We start from the raw sequence: 18,621 nt of genomic DNA, 5'->3' as shown, positions 1-18,621 counted from the left end.
TTGAGATGAGTTAGACCATTATTTAAATTTATTTATAATTATTTTTGTGATGTGAGCTTATTTATATTTCTTATGTTTTAAATACAAGAATAATTGCTTCAATATCTGTTAATCTGAATTCAGTTTCAATCCTTAATGAAAAAAAAAATTGAGGACTGGAAGAGAACATGAGAATTGTTATTGGCTGCATGGATCTTGACCTTGCATTAAGGATTGCGAAACCTTATCCTCTTATAGACTTTAATACTTCGGAAGAGAGGAAATATTATGAGAAGTAAGACCTCTCAAATTGCATGAATTTGATGATCATTAAGTATGATACTCCAAAAATCTTTAAGGGTGCTATATATGAAGACATAACAAGTGCTAGAGATTTTCTTGCTGAGATTCAAAAGCATTTCACAAAAAGTGATAAGGCATAAATAAGTGTACTTCTTAAGAGCTTGATTTCCATGAAGTATCATGACATAGGAAATGTGAGAGAATACATCATGGGAATGTCAAACATTGCTTCAAAACTTAAGGCACTAAATCTTGAGATATCAGAAAACTTACTCAAACACTTAATTTTGATCTTTCTTCCTTCAAAGTTTAGACAATTCAAGGTATCTTATAACCAACAAAAGGAGAAATGGTCTCTTAATGAGCTCATTTCCTATTGTATACAAGAATAGAAGAAGTTGAAGCAAGAAAAGACTAAAAGTATTGTTTTTTGCGAGTACCTCTAAAGACAAGGGCAAGAGGAAGATAAATGTTTCATTTGTAAAAAGGTTGGACATTTCAAGAAGATCTGCACAAAATATTACACTTTGCATGCAAAGAAAGATACAGTTATTACTTTGGTTTAACCTGAGGTCAATTTAGCTTACCAAGAAACATTTAGTTGTTAGATTCAAGTGTCACTACTAACATTAATGTTTCAATGCAAGTTTGTCTAAGCTACTGAAAGCCAATTGATTATGAAAGATGAATATATGTTAGAGATGGTAAATTGATGGATGTTGAACTTATATGGCATTTTATATTATTATTATTATTATGTGTTGGTTTTTATTTGGATTTGAAAGATACTTTCATTCATTTAGGCATAATTTTGCTCCAATTTCTTATTTAGACAAATTAAGATATTTTTGTTCATTTGAAAACAATGAATTTAGATTATCTTTAAGTTCAAATATTGTTGGAACTAATTCATTTTTGGTTCATGATAATCTATATATGCTTGATACGGTGGCTTCCTATAATGAATCCTTAAATACGAAATTGCATGGTACTAAGCATAAAGTTGACGATACTAATTCAGGGTCATTGTGGCACAAACGTCTAGGTCACATCTGTATAAATAGAGTTGATCAACTTATGCCAATTGGGATCTTGGATTCCATTGACTTCACAAACTTGGGTGCTTATGTTGAATATGTTAAAGGTAAACATACCAAAACAATGAGATCAGGTGCATATAGAGCAACAAACGTCTTAGATATGATACATACAAACATTTGTGGGTCATTCCCTATACCTTCATAGAATGGTCAACAATATTTTATATCATTCATAAATGATTCCTCTAAATTTGCATACCTATATATTATACATGAAAACTCTTAATTTCTAGATGTATTCAAATCATTTAAGGCTGAAGTTGAGAATGAACTCACCAAAAAGTTTAAGAATGTTAAGTTTGATTGTGGTTGTGAATATTATGGTAGATATGACAGATCATGTGAACAATGTCCGGGGATTTTTGTCAAGTACTTAGAGGAATGTGGAACCGTCCCACATACATTATGTCGGGTTCACCTAGCATGAATGGTGTGGCTGAAAGAAGAAATCGAACTCTTCAGGATATGATAAGAAGTATGATTTGTCATTCCACCTTACTAAAGTAAATCTGGGAAAGGCACTAAAGATTGTAGCTTACATTTTAAATATACTATTAACCAAGATATTGTCATAACACCTCATAAGCTTTGGGTTGGGCGAAAGCCTAGTCTAAAACACTTTCGTGTATGGGATGTCTAATTGAACCAAGGCCTTATAAGCCAAATGAAAAGAAATTGAACTTCTGAACAGTGAGCAACTACTTTATTGGTTATTCTGAAAGATCCATGGGCTATAAATTTTGTGATCCTAAATTAAAGACAATTTTCTAAACGAGAATTTCCACGTTCTTTTAGGATATTGAGTTTGGGGGAGAAGAATAAGGTTAGAGACTTTGTCTTCAAAGAAGAATTGGTGACAATTCCAGATCTAATGAAGCTAGTTCATAACCTCTACAAGAATAAACTCAAGATCCTCAAGAACCTATGTTTCATGAGCCAATATCTTTACAGAGATCTATGAGAGAAAGAAGAAGTGTTATTCAAACTGATTGTGTTATTTCTCCATCAAGCTATGACCTGGTCATCTTCCGTCAAGCTATGCAAGATCCTAATTCAGAAAAATAGATTGAAGTAATGAATAAGGAGTATAAGTCCATGCACGACAATATGATTTGAGAACTTGTCTCATTACCAAAAGGTGTGAAACACATTGGTTGTAAATGGATATTTAAGACCAAGAGGGATTCCAAAGGTAAAGTGGAGAGGGATTTCTTTAAAGAGAATTTCTCTCGAGTTTCATTAAAAGATTATTTTATGACAATCATGGCTCTTATTGCACTTTATGATTTGAGGCTTCATCAAACGGATTCAAGATGACATTTCTTAATGACAACATTAACGAAATGATTTATATGGTGTAACCAGAAAACTTTGTCAGGAGACCCAAAGAATATGATTTGCAAATTGACAAAATCTATTTATGGGCTAAAACAGTCATCTCGTCAATCGTACCACAAATTTCATCAAACAATTCTCTCATTTGGTTTCGAGATAAATGTTATTGATGATTGAGTCTATCACAAATTCAATAGGAGCAAGTACATTTTCCTAGTCCTATATTGTAATGACATATTATTTGTCACTAACAATATAGACATGTTATACGAAACCAAGAGATTTCTATCTAGAAATTTTAAAATGAAAGATCTTGGTGACACCTTTGTATTAAGAATTTAGATACATTGAGATCAATCTCGAGGTATTCTAGGATTATCAAAAAGAAATTATGTCGAAAAGGTGCTTAAAAGGTTTGACATACAGAATTGTAAATCTAGGGATGCTTTAGTTGCTAAGGGAGACAAGTTCGGTCTCAATCATTGTCCAAAAGGAAATTTGGAAATTCAGGAAATGTAGAAGATTATCTATGCTTTAGCTGTAGGAAATTTGATGTATGTCTAAGTATGTATGCGTCCAGATATGACATACATAATTGGGATATTAGAAAGAAACTTAAGCAATCCAAGAATGGATCATTAGAAAGAGAAAATAGTGTTGAGGTATTTACAAAGAACAAAAGGTTATATGCTCTAATACAAAAGTTCAAACCAACTAGAGATTATTGGGTATTCTAACTCAAATTTTGTGGGATGCCACGATAGTTTTAGATCCACTTCAGGTTACATTTTCAAGTTAGTTGGTGGTGCGATTTCTTGGCAAAGTGCCAAGCAAACCCTTATGGCTTAATCCACTACAACTATAGAATTTGTAGCAAGCTGTAAGACATCAAATCAAGGAATATGATCGAGGAATTCTGTCATAGGGGTTCACATTGTGAAAGTAATTGAAAGACTACTTAAGTTTTAATGTGACAACAAATATGTTGTATTGCATTCTAACAACAATAAGAGCTCGAGAAAGTCAGAACACATTGACATCAAGTTTCAGGTTGTTAAAGAAATGATACAAAGTGGAAAATTTTTCCATAAAACATCTAGGGACAAACTTCATCATAGTAGATCCTCTTACTAAGGGACTTCCACCAAAGGTCTTTCATGTGGACGTTTTATAGTTTGAGGAATCTTTGGTTTAGTGGGAGTTAATCACTTTTATGTTTTTTTTTTTATGTTCTATGTTTGATTTTATGTATGCATATTTTGGTTTTATATATATGGTTTTTGTTATTCATATATTATACTTTATATATTAAGGTTATTATATTGATCTCATTAAGATAAAATAATAACGAGTTGAAAATAATCGTGTCATTATATTTTATTAACCAATTTATTAAAGTGGTCTAATTAAGATAAACAAATCTCTCATCGTGCTACTCCAGCCTTGCATTATCTACAACACCATCTACTCCCATACAAGTACGATCATTGCAAGTGGAACCACAACCACAAAAGAAAAGGGTGAGTAACTAAGAACATGACATAGCATATAATTTCAAAGACAACATCATAACATAGACTAAAATAGTCATCACATCACAACACATCTCAGTATTCAACTCATAACTCAAATCATCACCACCCAGACTATCATATTCATAGCATTACAATACATCACAATGTTAAACTCACAACTCAAATCATTTACACAAGCTTATGTTGTTTCCTTGAATTTTGTCGTACCAAACCTGTTTCGCAAAACAGGGTGATTCGAGTCGCCTTCCATCGCAACTTCAGGCCTATCTCCCCGACTCCTCAAGGAATTACGAGTAAAAACTTCGGTTAGGCGCACCTACCGAGCACTATACTCACACAAGCTGAAGTCATTGGGTGAGACATCCAACTCTCTCTAGTTCCCGCGCACGAGGATAGGGTGACACTCGAATCTCAGTCTCCGCATAGAACTCAACACACTATCGTATCGCAATACGAACACCACCGGTTCAACAAAAATTCTAAGAAAATGACAGAACATTTACCCTCACAACTTCACCATCACAACCATACACATATCACCCGCATATACAAAGTCAACCAAAATCATTGACCAACAATTAATTAAAAATACTCAAATTTATTAAAGTGGTCTAATTAAGATAAACTTATGACTAAGGACATAGTGTTGTGAAAGATTAATCGTGTAAAGACTATATGAAGATATTACGTAAAGGAATTATGATCCCCGTGTAAGTATATATACATATTCATGTTTCTTTTTTCTTCATCCGGATTATACAGTTGAAAAGATAAAACTTTTCCATCTATTTTGTCTCCCATTACCAATTTATACACGGTTTCCTGAAGGATATCGAAATTGCTTATCAATTAAAAAGTTTAATTGCTTATCAGTTAAAAAGTTTAATTGCTTATTAATTATTAATGAGATTTAACCAATTATAATTTTTTTTACTCCTTTTTGTTTTTAGATCTTACAATTGTTAATGACAATAATAATCCAATAATGGAAAATGTTTAAGAAACTGCAATTTAAAAATGGAGAGAAACAGATTCAAGGAATTTTTTTTTCTGGAAATAATTAAGTAATTTTGGTTAATTTTTCTTAATTTATAACTTATTTTTATTTTACTTTATTTTTTAGAAAAGGAGATACTCTTAATTAACAAAAATTAAGAGAAAATAAGTCTCTACATACTTGAAATATTCAGTAAATCTTATTTATACAAATTCAGTTTACTAAATAAATCAACATTGTTATATATAAAAATTAAACAATTATAATATAAAATTATATTTACTTTCACAATATATTTTTCAATAATTTTAATTAATTACTTTTATTTCTGCCTACCAAAATTTAATTATTTATCATTAATATTCCAATTTACATCATATTGTTTATTTTTATATTCTACACAATTTCAAGGTATCACTACTACAAAATATGTTTTTAAACTTGCACAATAGACCTCTGTTTATACCAAATCGCTGCCTATCCAGACGCGGTGGCACTTCCGTAATTAAGAAGACCTTATAAGTCTCGGTTCAGATGACATCGGTGCATAACTGGGCTACCACCTCATTTAAAGAGGGAACCAGTGCCTAAACATCACTGAAAAGCTACTAAAAAGGTGATACTGCCTGCAACATTTTTCATTCGCGCTGCTTCCTTTTTCTCTCTTTTCATTCCAGCCCTCTTCGCGCCGCTGCCTTGCCTTCGCACCATTTCTCTTCATCTCTTCATTCCTCTATCATACTCATTGCTTCATTGCCACCACCGTTATTCTCTCCAAGGGCTGCCGCCACCGCAGTTGTTCTCCCCAAGCGCTGCCTTCACCACTGTTGCCGCCGAGATTCCTTCACTTTGTGGGTGTCGTCTTCGTCGCTGCCAGTCCGCTGCGATTCGTTCACTTTTTGGGTGCCGCCTTCGTCCCTGTAGTTGTCATCGTCGTCGCCCCTACTGTCGTCGTCGGCCCCGCTGCTGTTGTCGCCCCTGCTGCCCATCACGGTAAGTCATGCTTTTTGCCCTAATTGTGGAGGCCTCAATGGAGAAATGTCCTTTGACAAGCAAAAACTGAGGGTTGAGAATATGCGATTGAGAGAAGAAGTAAATAACTTTGACCCTTTGTTTCTCCTTGGAAGTTGTGGCTGTGAGATTCTGAACCAGGATGAATATCCGAGATCTTTCCCTAAGGGTAAAAATCGAAGCTTTTTAAAAATTGAAGCTTTCCCTAAGGTCCAACACCCTTAGACGTAAAAATCGAAGCTTGAAGGCATTCAACAGTTGTAATCTTGAGCATTGATGAATTCCGATCAGTTGAGATTATAAAAATTAAAAACACTCTAGTGCCTTGATTGTCTGTGAACTGAGACAGAATTCGAACCCTTTTGACTTGGTTCAAAACCCGAGACATAAAGTTTATCTTTTTTACTTCGTCTGAATATGCATCGGTTGTAGAACCAGTGCCTATAAGCAAAAAGAACCGATGCCATTTCCTTTTACTGTACTAGTGTATTCTTTCAAAAATACATTATTTTGTCTTCAATTTCAATTCTTTAATGCTCTGTTCACTTTAGAAGGATTTACTGTTGCAAATAATTAAGAAGGATGGATTTATGAGATCATGGTTGTTCACTTGGAGGGATCACCAAAGAAGAGTTTACGAAGATTTGTGGGATTTACAATTTTTCATTATCTCGCTCATTTGCTCTGATTTGAGTTGATTTGATGTAAAAATTCAACTTTACCCTCACATTTTTGTGAGTTCTTTCGTTTTTTTTTTTTTTTTTGCAGGTTGAAGATGAAGCATAATGGAGGTTGAAGATGAAGATCAGAGGTTGAAGATGAAGAACATGAAGAAGAAAGTGAGGTTCAATATGCGAAGATGAAGAATTCACTCATGGATTTGGTTCCGGGCTACGCAGTATTCGGTTCCAGTTATAAAACAAATATAACTACTAGGTGTATTCGATTCCTAGGCTCAATAGAGATACAAATCACTAGTGCAAAAACATTGTTTAACGTCACCCCTTAGACGTAGGTTAAGGGTAAGCACGACGTATATTGATGACCGGTGACATTTTCGTAAATAAGTTGGCCATATAGGCGTCAGTTAGATGTCACCCCGACGTCTATAGTATTATAGACGTTGCGGCTCTCTCATTGGACGTCTATATGTATGAAAGTTAGGTGAAAAGTCATTTCTTTCAGACATATAGACGTCCGTTAGGTGTGGGCCCCAACGTCTATATAGCGAAAACTAATGGCTATTCACCTACCTGTCAGACTATAGACGTCGGGGCACCTTCTAACAGACGCCTATATGTCTGCCATTTAGGTGAATAATCACTTTTTTCCGTCTTATAGACGTCGGATCCCGCCACAGTGTCTTCTATATACAATTATAGACGTCTATATATAACACGACTATTACTTTTTAAACCGAATGGATGTCATATTAGTGAGGCGCCCGACGTATAAGATATTATAGGCGTTGGGTTTAAGGCCAACTGACGTCTAATTTCTTGTTAAATCACCGTGCGAACCAGCAGTTTGCGAACAACAGTTTCATCGTCTTTGCCTTTTCTCTCCGCTGCAACGCATTTCCATGTGCATTTGATCTCCTTTTAACCTTTTAAAGTTGTTTTTACTCCGATTAAAGTAATTTTTCATGATTATCTTTCATTTGAACCGATTAAAATGAGTTTTCGTTGTGTTTTGGAGCGGTCTTTCTTGTGTCTTTGGGTAGCGTAGTGCACCTTCTCCCTTTGGTAGTTTCCTCGTAAGAAAAACTTACGTTTTTTAGACTTCTAATGGCATTTCAACCCAAAGACGAACTTGGGTTGTTGCCTAAGTCCATTCCGACCGCCAACAAAAAATAATGCGGTGATACGGTGAGAATACGACAAAAACTGGGTTTGTCACCGTATTCTTTTTCATTGGCGGTCGGAATGGACCTAGGCAACGACCTAGGTTCGTTTTTGAGTTGAAATGTCATTAGAAGTCCAAAAGATGTAATTTTTTCTTACGAAGAAACTAGCAGAGGAAGGAGGTGCTACTACGCTACCCAAAGACACGAGAAAATTTGTACCAAAATACAACGGCCACTTCATAGACGTTGGTTAATGTACCGACTGATGTCTATAGTGCCCTTAGACGTCGATTAATGCAATGTTTGACGGATTTATAGACGTCGGTTAGTGCAATGTCTGATGTCTTTATAGACGTTGAGATTTGCACTAAACCGACGTCTATAGCGACGTCACACTTATAGAAATTCGACGTCCCATGTAAAGACGTCGGTTATAGAGGTGACGTTAAAAGCTCAAAATAACTGACGTCTAAAGCCCTTTCTCCACTAGTGAATTGATGGTTTATTCGGTTCCAACTGATGCCGTATTCAGTTCAAGTGCATTAAAACATACAAACTTGATCTTGTATTCGGTTCCTAGTGTTCTAGATTTGGTTACACTACAACGCTTTAAAGAGGCTTGGATTCGATTCTACAGAAGACCTTGCATCCTTACCCTCTTTCTTTCCTTTTTATTTTTCCTTCATTATTTCTAATACTTATGTTCAAACTAGCAACCAATACAGCACAATATCACAACAAAAACACACTAGTACAAAAATCGCATACAACGTCGAATATTTTGGGTTTTTAACCGCGAATTCGCAAACAACGTCATATCAGGAGACGTTAAATTGGCATCGAATTTTGTCAATACGACATTAAATTAACATCGAATTTCGTCAATATACGACGTTAATCAATTTTTTTTATTTTTTCTAATTATTGTGACCTTTTCTACAACTCTACGAGACTTGAAAAACAGAAAAACAACAAATTTCAATTTTTGGTATTTTATATAGCATGAATTATGAACGTGTAGTATCAACAACAAACAACAATAACCAACAACAAACAGGTTCAATCAAACAACAATAGCAACATCAAACAAGTTCAACCAACAACAACAACAAACAATTTCAACAACAAAAAAACAAACAAGTTCAACAAACAAGTTCTTCAAAACGAAAACGAAAACGAAAACTAACCTTCAAAAGGTGGGTTCATCAGAATAAAGTGTCGTCACCCGTGAAAGAGAAAGCAGAATGCACCTATGAAGGACAAGAGCACGAAAATAATCAGTCAAAACAAACAAAAATTATACATAAAGTAGTTAATTAACATGCATTTGTATCAACTGAAAGAAAGATTACATGTGATGGTCGTCAAACTTTGTTAGAAAAAAGTTTGAGAAGAAAAAAGGGTCTCGTACGTTAAGATAAAGTGAATGAATTTTCAATCCCCTAATCAAATTTTTATTGAACTCACTAACCTTTTGACATCAAACGTTAGAACATTCAAAACTTTATATCATTTTACATCGAATCGGTCATTTTTAGCATTGATTATTCTGTGGTGGGAAGTTTAACATGTGAGGTTATTATACGCTTACACGAGTAACATAAGCGATAACTTAGGTAACCCTTCTTTTGTAAATTAATTAAAACATAGTCATTTTTCCTTTAAACTCTTAAATAGCTTCACGGTTAAAGCATTTGTTAACCTCTTCAATACATGGACGTAGACATCTCAACAGAACCACCAAGGCAATTTTTTTTCGAATAGTAAATCTCAAAAATAATACAATAGAATTTATAACATTTATCTTAAGTATTTATAATTAAAATTTTAATTTTAGATAACTAAATATTATTTTTTATTTTAGTCTTTTATTTTACTAAATTACAATTTTTTACATTTTTAAAATTAATTTTACTAATTAATTTAATTTTTTTTCTTTATAAACATTTTTACAATTAAATATATCATTAACAATTATCATTTTATATTACTTTTATAACTAGGGGTATTTTGGCAATCTTTAACTTCTACCAATTAAACAATATTTTTTATATGTAACATCCGTCAAAACCTACACTAAGTTTTACAACTTTACTTTCAAGTTCACTCTCACTCACTTCCAAATCCACTAAAAAAACAATTAATCCACCTACAAATCTTCTCAAATACATTCACTCACTCTACCTGGAATCAATCATATGAAGAGAACACACCTTAAAAGTAATTGTTTAAAAAGCTCAAAAGTCAGTTATTATTTTTTAATCAGTTTTATGAATTTCAAGTCACACTTTTAACCCTTTTTCTCCCAAAATCAATGTTTCTTTAAATCCCTTCAACTTTTCAGATTTTATAATTTTATTTTTTTATACATTTTAAAAGTCTCTTTAACTAAACAAATACTATACTATATACATGATAGAGGATACCCAATAACTATTTTACCCATTTAATTAATATCCAAATTGGTTTAGTTGTCACAATAGTAGTTTTCAATGAATTTGTCACTCTCTTGCATCCTTTTTGGCACAAAATCCATTGCAGTGACTAGACAATAGAGGAAGGTGCTTGTAAATTGATATTTTGATTTCCTTAGTCAAATTTTTTATTCATTTGGCAATACATAACAATGGTGGGGACTCCATTTTTTCTTCTCTTTGTGGTCCTTTCAACTCAATTTCACATTTTTCCCTCATTCAACCATCTTAATAATCCCTTTCAATTTTGGCAAGGGTCAGAGTCAAACTTCACAAGTCCTACTATTTTGTCATCTTTCACACCAATTTTTCACCTATTTTTTCTAATTCATCTTTTATTAAACCGTATCTTTTGTTTTATACCAAGCTCTTTTAGATATTCCAACTTTTATATATTCTTATAAACTAAAACGAATAAATAAAAACAAAATGCACAGAACAATAAGTTATTTTCAAGATTCTCAACCTCACATTTAGTAATATTTCACAAAAAGATAACCCTACAAAAATTATATCCTTCGAACTACTTTTGTTATACAAAATATTATATCGTACCATGTTATGTTGATATATACATTTATTACTAGTTGACCTAATTATATGTTATTCATAGTTAATTTCATAAAAGAAAAGTAGTATGATAGTAAACAATAGAGTGTGCTACATCAATTACTAGTTTAACTAATGTATAATATGTATGTATATATTCATTAACATATCAACTTGTGTGATACACGACAAACTAATATAATCCTCAACACATTTTTCTTCACTTTTAGTTATAGTTTTACCTTTTCTTATTAGTATTCCTAATGTTTTTCCCTTTGTCTCCTTATTCCTCTTATATCCTGGATTTTGTTTATATGTTTATAAGATTCTTTTTTTAATCCTTTTTGTATATCAAAATAGTATTATCTCTGTTCCAATAAATTCTTTGACTAATTTCATAAGGATTAAAAAAAATCTTTACTTTAATTAATAACATTAACTTTTGTAACTATTCATATTATTATTTAATAAATATTGTCATTAATTTATTAGCCAAAACAATTAAAAAAATCACATGAAATTAGTCTCTAGTTGAATGAATTTTAGTCCAATGAAATAAAGAAAACACATATATGTTTTGACTTTTTGTATTCCAAATTAATTGACACTTTAGAAATTAAAAATTGTAATGCAATAATATTTTAGATTAAAATTAAATACTCTATAAGATTTAATATGGATTGTCCTTAAAATCTATAAATATGAGAAAAAAAAAATATTGATTTATAACATTTAACGATGAATGACTATTAAAAAATTGTAATATATTTTGATAAAAAGAATTTATATTAAAAAAAGACAAACAAATAAAAAGAAAAGAAAAAGGTTGTATATATAGTGACATAATATTGTTAAGATTCTTCTCCCCCAAACAACCGAACCAATTAACTCCCTTTCATACTGCAACCACACACTTCAAATCACCAAAAACCTAACACCAAAGGAATAAACAAAAAAACCTTAAAAACAAAAACACAAACTCAAACCACACTTTCTCATCAAATGTTCTTCTCTTCCCTCTCTTCCTGCTTCCTCTCTTCCAAACCCACCACCCTCCACGACGCCACGCTCTCCACCATCCTCACCACCTTCATCTACCAAACTCGAAACGGCTCCGTTTCGCTCACATGGTCACGCTCCATGTTGGGTCGCTCCCTTCACGTCCACCTCCACAACCACTCCTCCTTCCACCTCCACCTCAAGCCCTGGAACAAAACCGGTTCCAAGAAACTCTCCCACAACACCCTCTTCCTCTGGAACCTTACCAAAGCCAGGTTCGCCTCCGGACCCGAACCTCTCTCCCGATTCTACCTCGCCCTCCTTGTTGACCACACCAACCTCACCCTCCTCGTCGGAGACCTCACCCCAAAAACCAAACCCCACAAACCTAACATCAAGACGCAACAAGTTCTCCTTCTCAAACGGGACCACGTCCACGCGGCGTCACACCGCAGCAGGGTGTACCAGACCAAGACCATACTCGGAGGTAAGGTTAGGGAAATCCAAATAGACTGCGACGCTTGCAGTAGCGAGGAGGAGAGTCTGAGGTTGGTTTTCTGTGTGGATGAGGAGAAGGTCCTGGAAGTGACGCGGTTGAAGTGGAAGTTCAGAGGGAGCGAGCGTGTGGAGGTGGATGGTGCCCACGTGCAGATCTCGTGGGACGTGCATGATTGGCTTTTCGAAAAGGATAAGGATCATGGTTATAGTAATTATGGCAGTGATGTGAGTGGCAACAGTGATGGTGGTAATGGTAAAAACGAGGGACATGCGGTTTTCGTGTTTAAGTTTGAGAATGACGAGGTAGGAGGCGGGAGTGGGAAGGAGGTGGATGTTGGGTGGTCGAGTGGGGAGTGGAAGAATGGAAAGAGTTGGTCGTCTTCTTCGCTGTCGGTTTCTTCTTCTGCTGGGTCTTTTGGAGGGAGTTCCTCTGTCATGGAATGGTCGAGCGTGGAGGAGAACGAATTGGTGGTTCCTTTTGGTTTCTCTTTGGTGGTTTATGCTTGGAGAAAGTAATGGGTTTGATGTTTTTTTCCTTCCCTGAGAAAAGCTTGAGGAATCAAAAGATGGAAATTTTATCTTATGAGAGTGTATAGAAGAATATATATATATATATATGTTGTTTAAATTGGTTATTAATTTTTTTTGAGTTTTTATTATTATTATTTGAACTGGTATGAACTATACAAATCTATCTGCATTAAAGGAAAACTTTGAGATAAAAAATAAAGCGTCTGTATGCATGGAAGAGCATCTGTTGAGAGAGATCAGAGATAAGCTCTTTAGTCAAGAGTTTGATCCTCAAAGTTTGGAAAGATGGAAGGTACTCTGAATGTCCAAAGAAGTTCTTGAAGCTGGTGGAAGATGGAAAAAAGGTTGTTGACATGCTAAATGAAACGTTCTCGATTGAAATTTATTGCGGTTGCTATTTGCACACATTCATTCAGTGAGTAATTTGGCATCGTTAACCAAAGATTAGAGTTGTTGGATGAAGGTTTGACACTTTCAAATTTTGAATGTGTTTGAAGTTTGAGTACTAATGACTAACTAGTTAGAAGTTAGAATTTAAAATTTAGAATGTGGGGTTGTCTTTGCACACTAACAGATTTGTTTGGTGGATATATAACAAGGGAATGGGAATCTATTGGTGGGTTTGTGTACGTGAGATCTAACATATTTGTTTAGAGGAAGGACTTGTTATGTTTGCAATGTAATTTTTTTTAATAATGCTCCATTTAGATTGTTGTCGATTGAATTGCTGAACAAATATGATAAATAATAGTAATAATAATATCATTATTAGTAAGATTGTTATTATTATGTGGGTGGGTATGTGTGTTTGTGATGGAAGCTTTTACTCGTGATGTGCACGCCAAATGTTCGACCAAATGACGGCATATGAGTTAGGAAATTTTCTTTTCTTTGTTTGTGCGTTTGCATTTGGCAGCTCAACAGCGTGTTGCCTAAAGCGACTGGTACAAACGGCCAATTTGGTTGACCCATTCCAACCAATAATCAATTATATGCAATCCAATGGTTCAAATTTGGTTGACGGCACAGAAATTGTGTACTTTTCTTCAAGGGTTAGTATATATCTTTATTTTTTTTCTTTAAATTCCTTTAACGAGTGAAGTTGATACTTCATATTGTTTTACCCGGTGATATTAAAATGGATTCCAACTGGTGAGGTCAATCTGATTCATCACGGATTTAAGTTGGATTGAGTTTGAAAAAAAAAATATAACTTTTTTTATGCGAGGAGAATTGTTCCCTCCACTATCCCAAGTATTCCATACACCTCTTTACTATTTTTTTATTCCAAAAATATTTTACTTTAATTTAACTTTATTTATCTTTTTTAAAATTATAAATCTCCCTACACCCCTTCTTCACTTGCTACGTTAGTTTTTCCTTCTACACAGAAGTCCTAATTCCATTACCACCAACCTTGTCACCGCTGCTACCAACCTTGCTATTGCCAAACCCTATCTCCACCACCATCAACCTCGCCGTCAGTCGCGAGCCTCCATGGCCACCACCATTAGAACCACAAAACGCCATCATCTTCAACCATCACTGTGAATCCTCCATTGACGCCACCAAACCCTAGCGTCGCCACCATCCACACCACCAGTCCTTAGCGAGCTGCCTCCTCCATTAACGCACCAACACCTCTCTATGAGCTACTCGCACCAGGCCACACCATAAGAAACATTTTGCGTCGCCATCGCACCATCTACAACGACGAGATCATCTTCTTCACCAGAAACCTCCATGTGAAACCTTCACCAACCCTGCACTCAGAAAAACCAGCCCAAGAACCCCAAATATCAAACCCAGAACAAAAACCTAAAAACCCAATGTCGTCGTTGCGACTCACAAGACCAGCAAGAAGAAACCAGAGCAAACCCAAAACTCAATCACTCCCGTGACGGTCAGGATTAACGAGAGGAAGGCCAAGGTCGGGACGTCGTTTTCGCTGTTGATGAGTGTCCCTAGCGTCGGAAAGTCGCTGAAATTAAGAGGGTCGTTGGAGAAAGAGGAGCGACCACTGAAGTTTTCTCCGACGCTAATGAAGAAGGAGATTGAGGAGGATTTCATGAAATTGAGGAGCAGACCCTTTTCCCTTGTTAGTGGTTGTCAGAGTTTAGTGCTGATTGCTACAAGGTTTCTAATGAAGTTGAGACTGGCAAGGTATGCACAATTCTTTTATAAAGTTTTTTATTTTTTGTTTGCTTTAATAACTTTGCTCATTCCATTGATTAGATTGTGATTTTTATTTTGTGTGTGGGGTCTGATTTGGCAGAGGTAGCATTGAGGTTAGCGAAAGGCATTTGGCAGCGAAGGATGCATATGAGGCTGAAGGGAGATTTTGGATGGAATTGGTGGTGTTTCCAGGAGTTGGTGGAGTATCTTAATATACTTTAATTTTCTCTGTGCATCCTCCATTCGTAAACGAATATTGACATCCGTTTGTCCTTCAACGGATGTTGATATCTATGCACGAATGTTGACATTCGCTTAAGAATCAAACGCATATTCATATCCGTTTAAATATCATTGAAGAGTAAAATAGAAATTGGGAGGTGCACGAAACAATGTGTGGTTGTGGAGAGAGTAACTCTCTTATGCGAGCTAGTTTTCAACTCAACTCGTTTAGAACCCGACTCACCAACACACCTAATTTAATTTAATTATTTATTATTTTGTATTTCAATATTATTAGTTAACATTTTGTTTATTATATTGTAAATGGTGATAAAGAAGATGTTCAAAAGAGAAAAATATTATAGATTTATCTATTCAAGACTCTAATATTATAAATGGATATGTGATATAAAAATTATCAATATTAAAAACTTATTTGTTCCTCTTTTGTACATGTTTTTATTTTGAATTGTCTTTGGAGTTTAACATTATTTTAAAGTGATGTTTATTTAGATTTGAATTAAAAAAAAATATAATTTTTTATTTAAAAAAAATTATAATTAAATGAGATAGTGAATTAACCCGTTTAATCCATCAACCGGTTCTAATTTTTTTCAGCTTGCTAATAAGTGAACCGGGTTGAGTTGATTTACTAAGTGACCAACCTGTAGTGGGTCGGGTCAGGTCGAACCAGATTACTTGTTTTAACAGCTCTAGTTTTACCCTTTAAAAACTTAAGGCTATTTAAGTTCGTTGTAAAAAAGTAAAAAAAAAAAATTACAAGATTTTACAAATAAGTAGAATATAGATTCGTGCAAAATTAGATGCTTGGTATTTTTAATTATGTTGTTTTAATATTGTTTTCTACAATTTTTTGGTTGAATTAAAGAAAATGATAAATCAATACAAGAAAATAGAAGAAGAAAAAAATGAAGGATCCTGAGAATAATTTTTGTCTATAATATCAGTTAGTTAACTTTTAAAACCTGGATTGTATAGATGCTAAAGTATTAAAAGAAAACATTGTTATGCGTGAAAACTAATTAAAAGAATAGAAATATGAACCTGTTTATACAATCATATGAGTATAAGAAACATACATAAAAACATGCTTAGACTAATGAGGAAAATAAGTGAATAGTGTTTTTTCTCATTACTGAAGTTCGATCAGGTTTCAGTATGTTATGTTTCTTTTCAACTAGAAAGCAGACGGATTTGCAATTAAAGTTGAAAATTCAATACAGAAAAGCACATAAAAAGAGACAAGTTTTTTTTTTAAAATAAACTTTATTCGCACTTATGCAAAGATTTACGGAGAAACAAGGTAAACCTAATAAAATATATACATTGTATTTTTATAATAAAATAATATAGCATAATAAAAATGATAAAATAAATATTATTATTAAATGTGTGTTTTAATTATGAAAAAGTTTTAAAAACACTATATAAATAAAATGGATAAACTTTGTAAGGAAAATTAAAGTGGTATGTGACCCCTCCCCAAAAATGGAAATTTAGGTGAGAAAAAGATGAAAATGATAATTTTGAAAAACATGAGGAAACAAAAAGACAGTGCTTGGTAGGAAACAAGGAAAAAAAGTGGCCCAATAGGCAAGAGGCTCTCTTCTTTCTACCTTACTGGGCCCATGCCTATTCAAAAAAAAAAAGTTTTCTTTTTATGTCAAATAGTTACTTTATAATTTCTTTTGAAATTTATTTTTCAATGTAATATGTTAATTAAAAAACATATCAAATATGTCAATTCAGTGTATAAATTTATTAGAAAATAATGAATCTTTGGAGTTTTCTTTTGATTATTAAAGAAAAAGAAATAAATATAATAAAGAAAATTAAAATAAAAAGTTGAATATTTGATGATAGGATAAAGATGAAAGGTGAAGTTGAGGGAACAGTACATGTACATTAACATGTCTTATCGTTGAAAACAAAATAAAAAGATGAAATAGTTTTCTTTAGAAAATCACTGTCAAATTATATTACATGATCTAACTTCTTAGATTCGCACCACTTACAAATATGAAATATCCACATTATGATTCAAACCAAGGAGACATGTAACATCTACATTTTATCATCTCATTATACGACAAAATTTTAAATATTATCTTCAAATAATTCTCTTCACCAAACACCGTAAAATAAGATAAAATGCCTAATATTTATATATATATATGATTTTTGGGATAATTTTAAAGGATAGAGTCGAATTATAGTTTCTAAATTTTCACTGGGATTTGAAGGTTGTATTGATAAATAATTCTATTGACCATAGCCTTTAAATTGATAATAACCACTTTTGGTATTCAAAAGATTTGCTTTTTCATAAAGTTTTCAGAATGGGTTATTCTAATCATAAACTCAAAAGCTTCATAAAATGAATTACATTAACTAAAAATATTATGGGTTAATTTGAACCATACAAAAGTTTTTGTTTGATTTATTTAGATGGTCTTAAATGGTTTGGTTCATAAACTAAGGAGTCAATTAATTTTAAAAAAAAATTAAATATGTTTTTATTCTTTAATTTTAAGTGAAAAATTAAAATTAGTTTCTTTTCGAAACTTTGATCTAATTTAGTTTCTCAACTTTAGAAATATATAGATTTAGTCCTTTTAATCAAATTTTGTTAAGTTTATTTGACATTTCAAACATATTTCATAATAACTTTTGAATTGTTTACACTATTTAACACATTTTTTCTTCAATATTAATTGAGAAATGCATATGAAACCTCGAATAAACTTATAAAATTTGGTTAAAAGAACTAAATTCATACAGTTTTAAAGATAAGGAATTAAATTAATCTAAAATTTTAAAAAAGGACCAATTCCAATTTTTACTGTAAGGTAAAGAACCAAAAACATATTTAACCTTTTAAAAAAATAATTATATTTAAATAATGTTATACTTTTTTCAATTTTAGTTATATGCATCAAAATATTCTATTAATCTAACTAAAAAACTTATGGCCTGTTTAAGTAAGGGACATGATAATAAATTTCTTAGGTGACCCATAAAGTGTTGTTGTGTGTTACTTTACCAT

General features: G+C 33.0%; 1 protein-coding gene across 1 annotated transcript; it reads left to right on the top strand.

Annotated features, from left to right (window-relative positions):
• Window positions 1-11,916: 11,916 nt before the first annotated feature.
• Window positions 11,917-13,259, top strand: LOC106763152. The gene has a single exon (XM_014647354.2). It carries the CDS (start codon window positions 12,132-12,134, stop codon window positions 13,140-13,142), a length of 1,011 nt encoding a protein of 336 aa, XP_014502840.1. The 5' UTR covers window positions 11,917-12,131; the 3' UTR covers window positions 13,143-13,259.
• Window positions 13,260-18,621: the final 5,362 nt, after the last annotated feature.

This window comes from Vigna radiata, chromosome 6 (assembly GCF_000741045.1).
Source record: "Vigna radiata var. radiata cultivar VC1973A chromosome 6, Vradiata_ver6, whole genome shotgun sequence".
NCBI classification, from domain to species: domain Eukaryota; kingdom Viridiplantae; phylum Streptophyta; class Magnoliopsida; order Fabales; family Fabaceae; genus Vigna; species Vigna radiata.
This window is presented reverse-complemented; position numbering and strand designations above follow the sequence as displayed.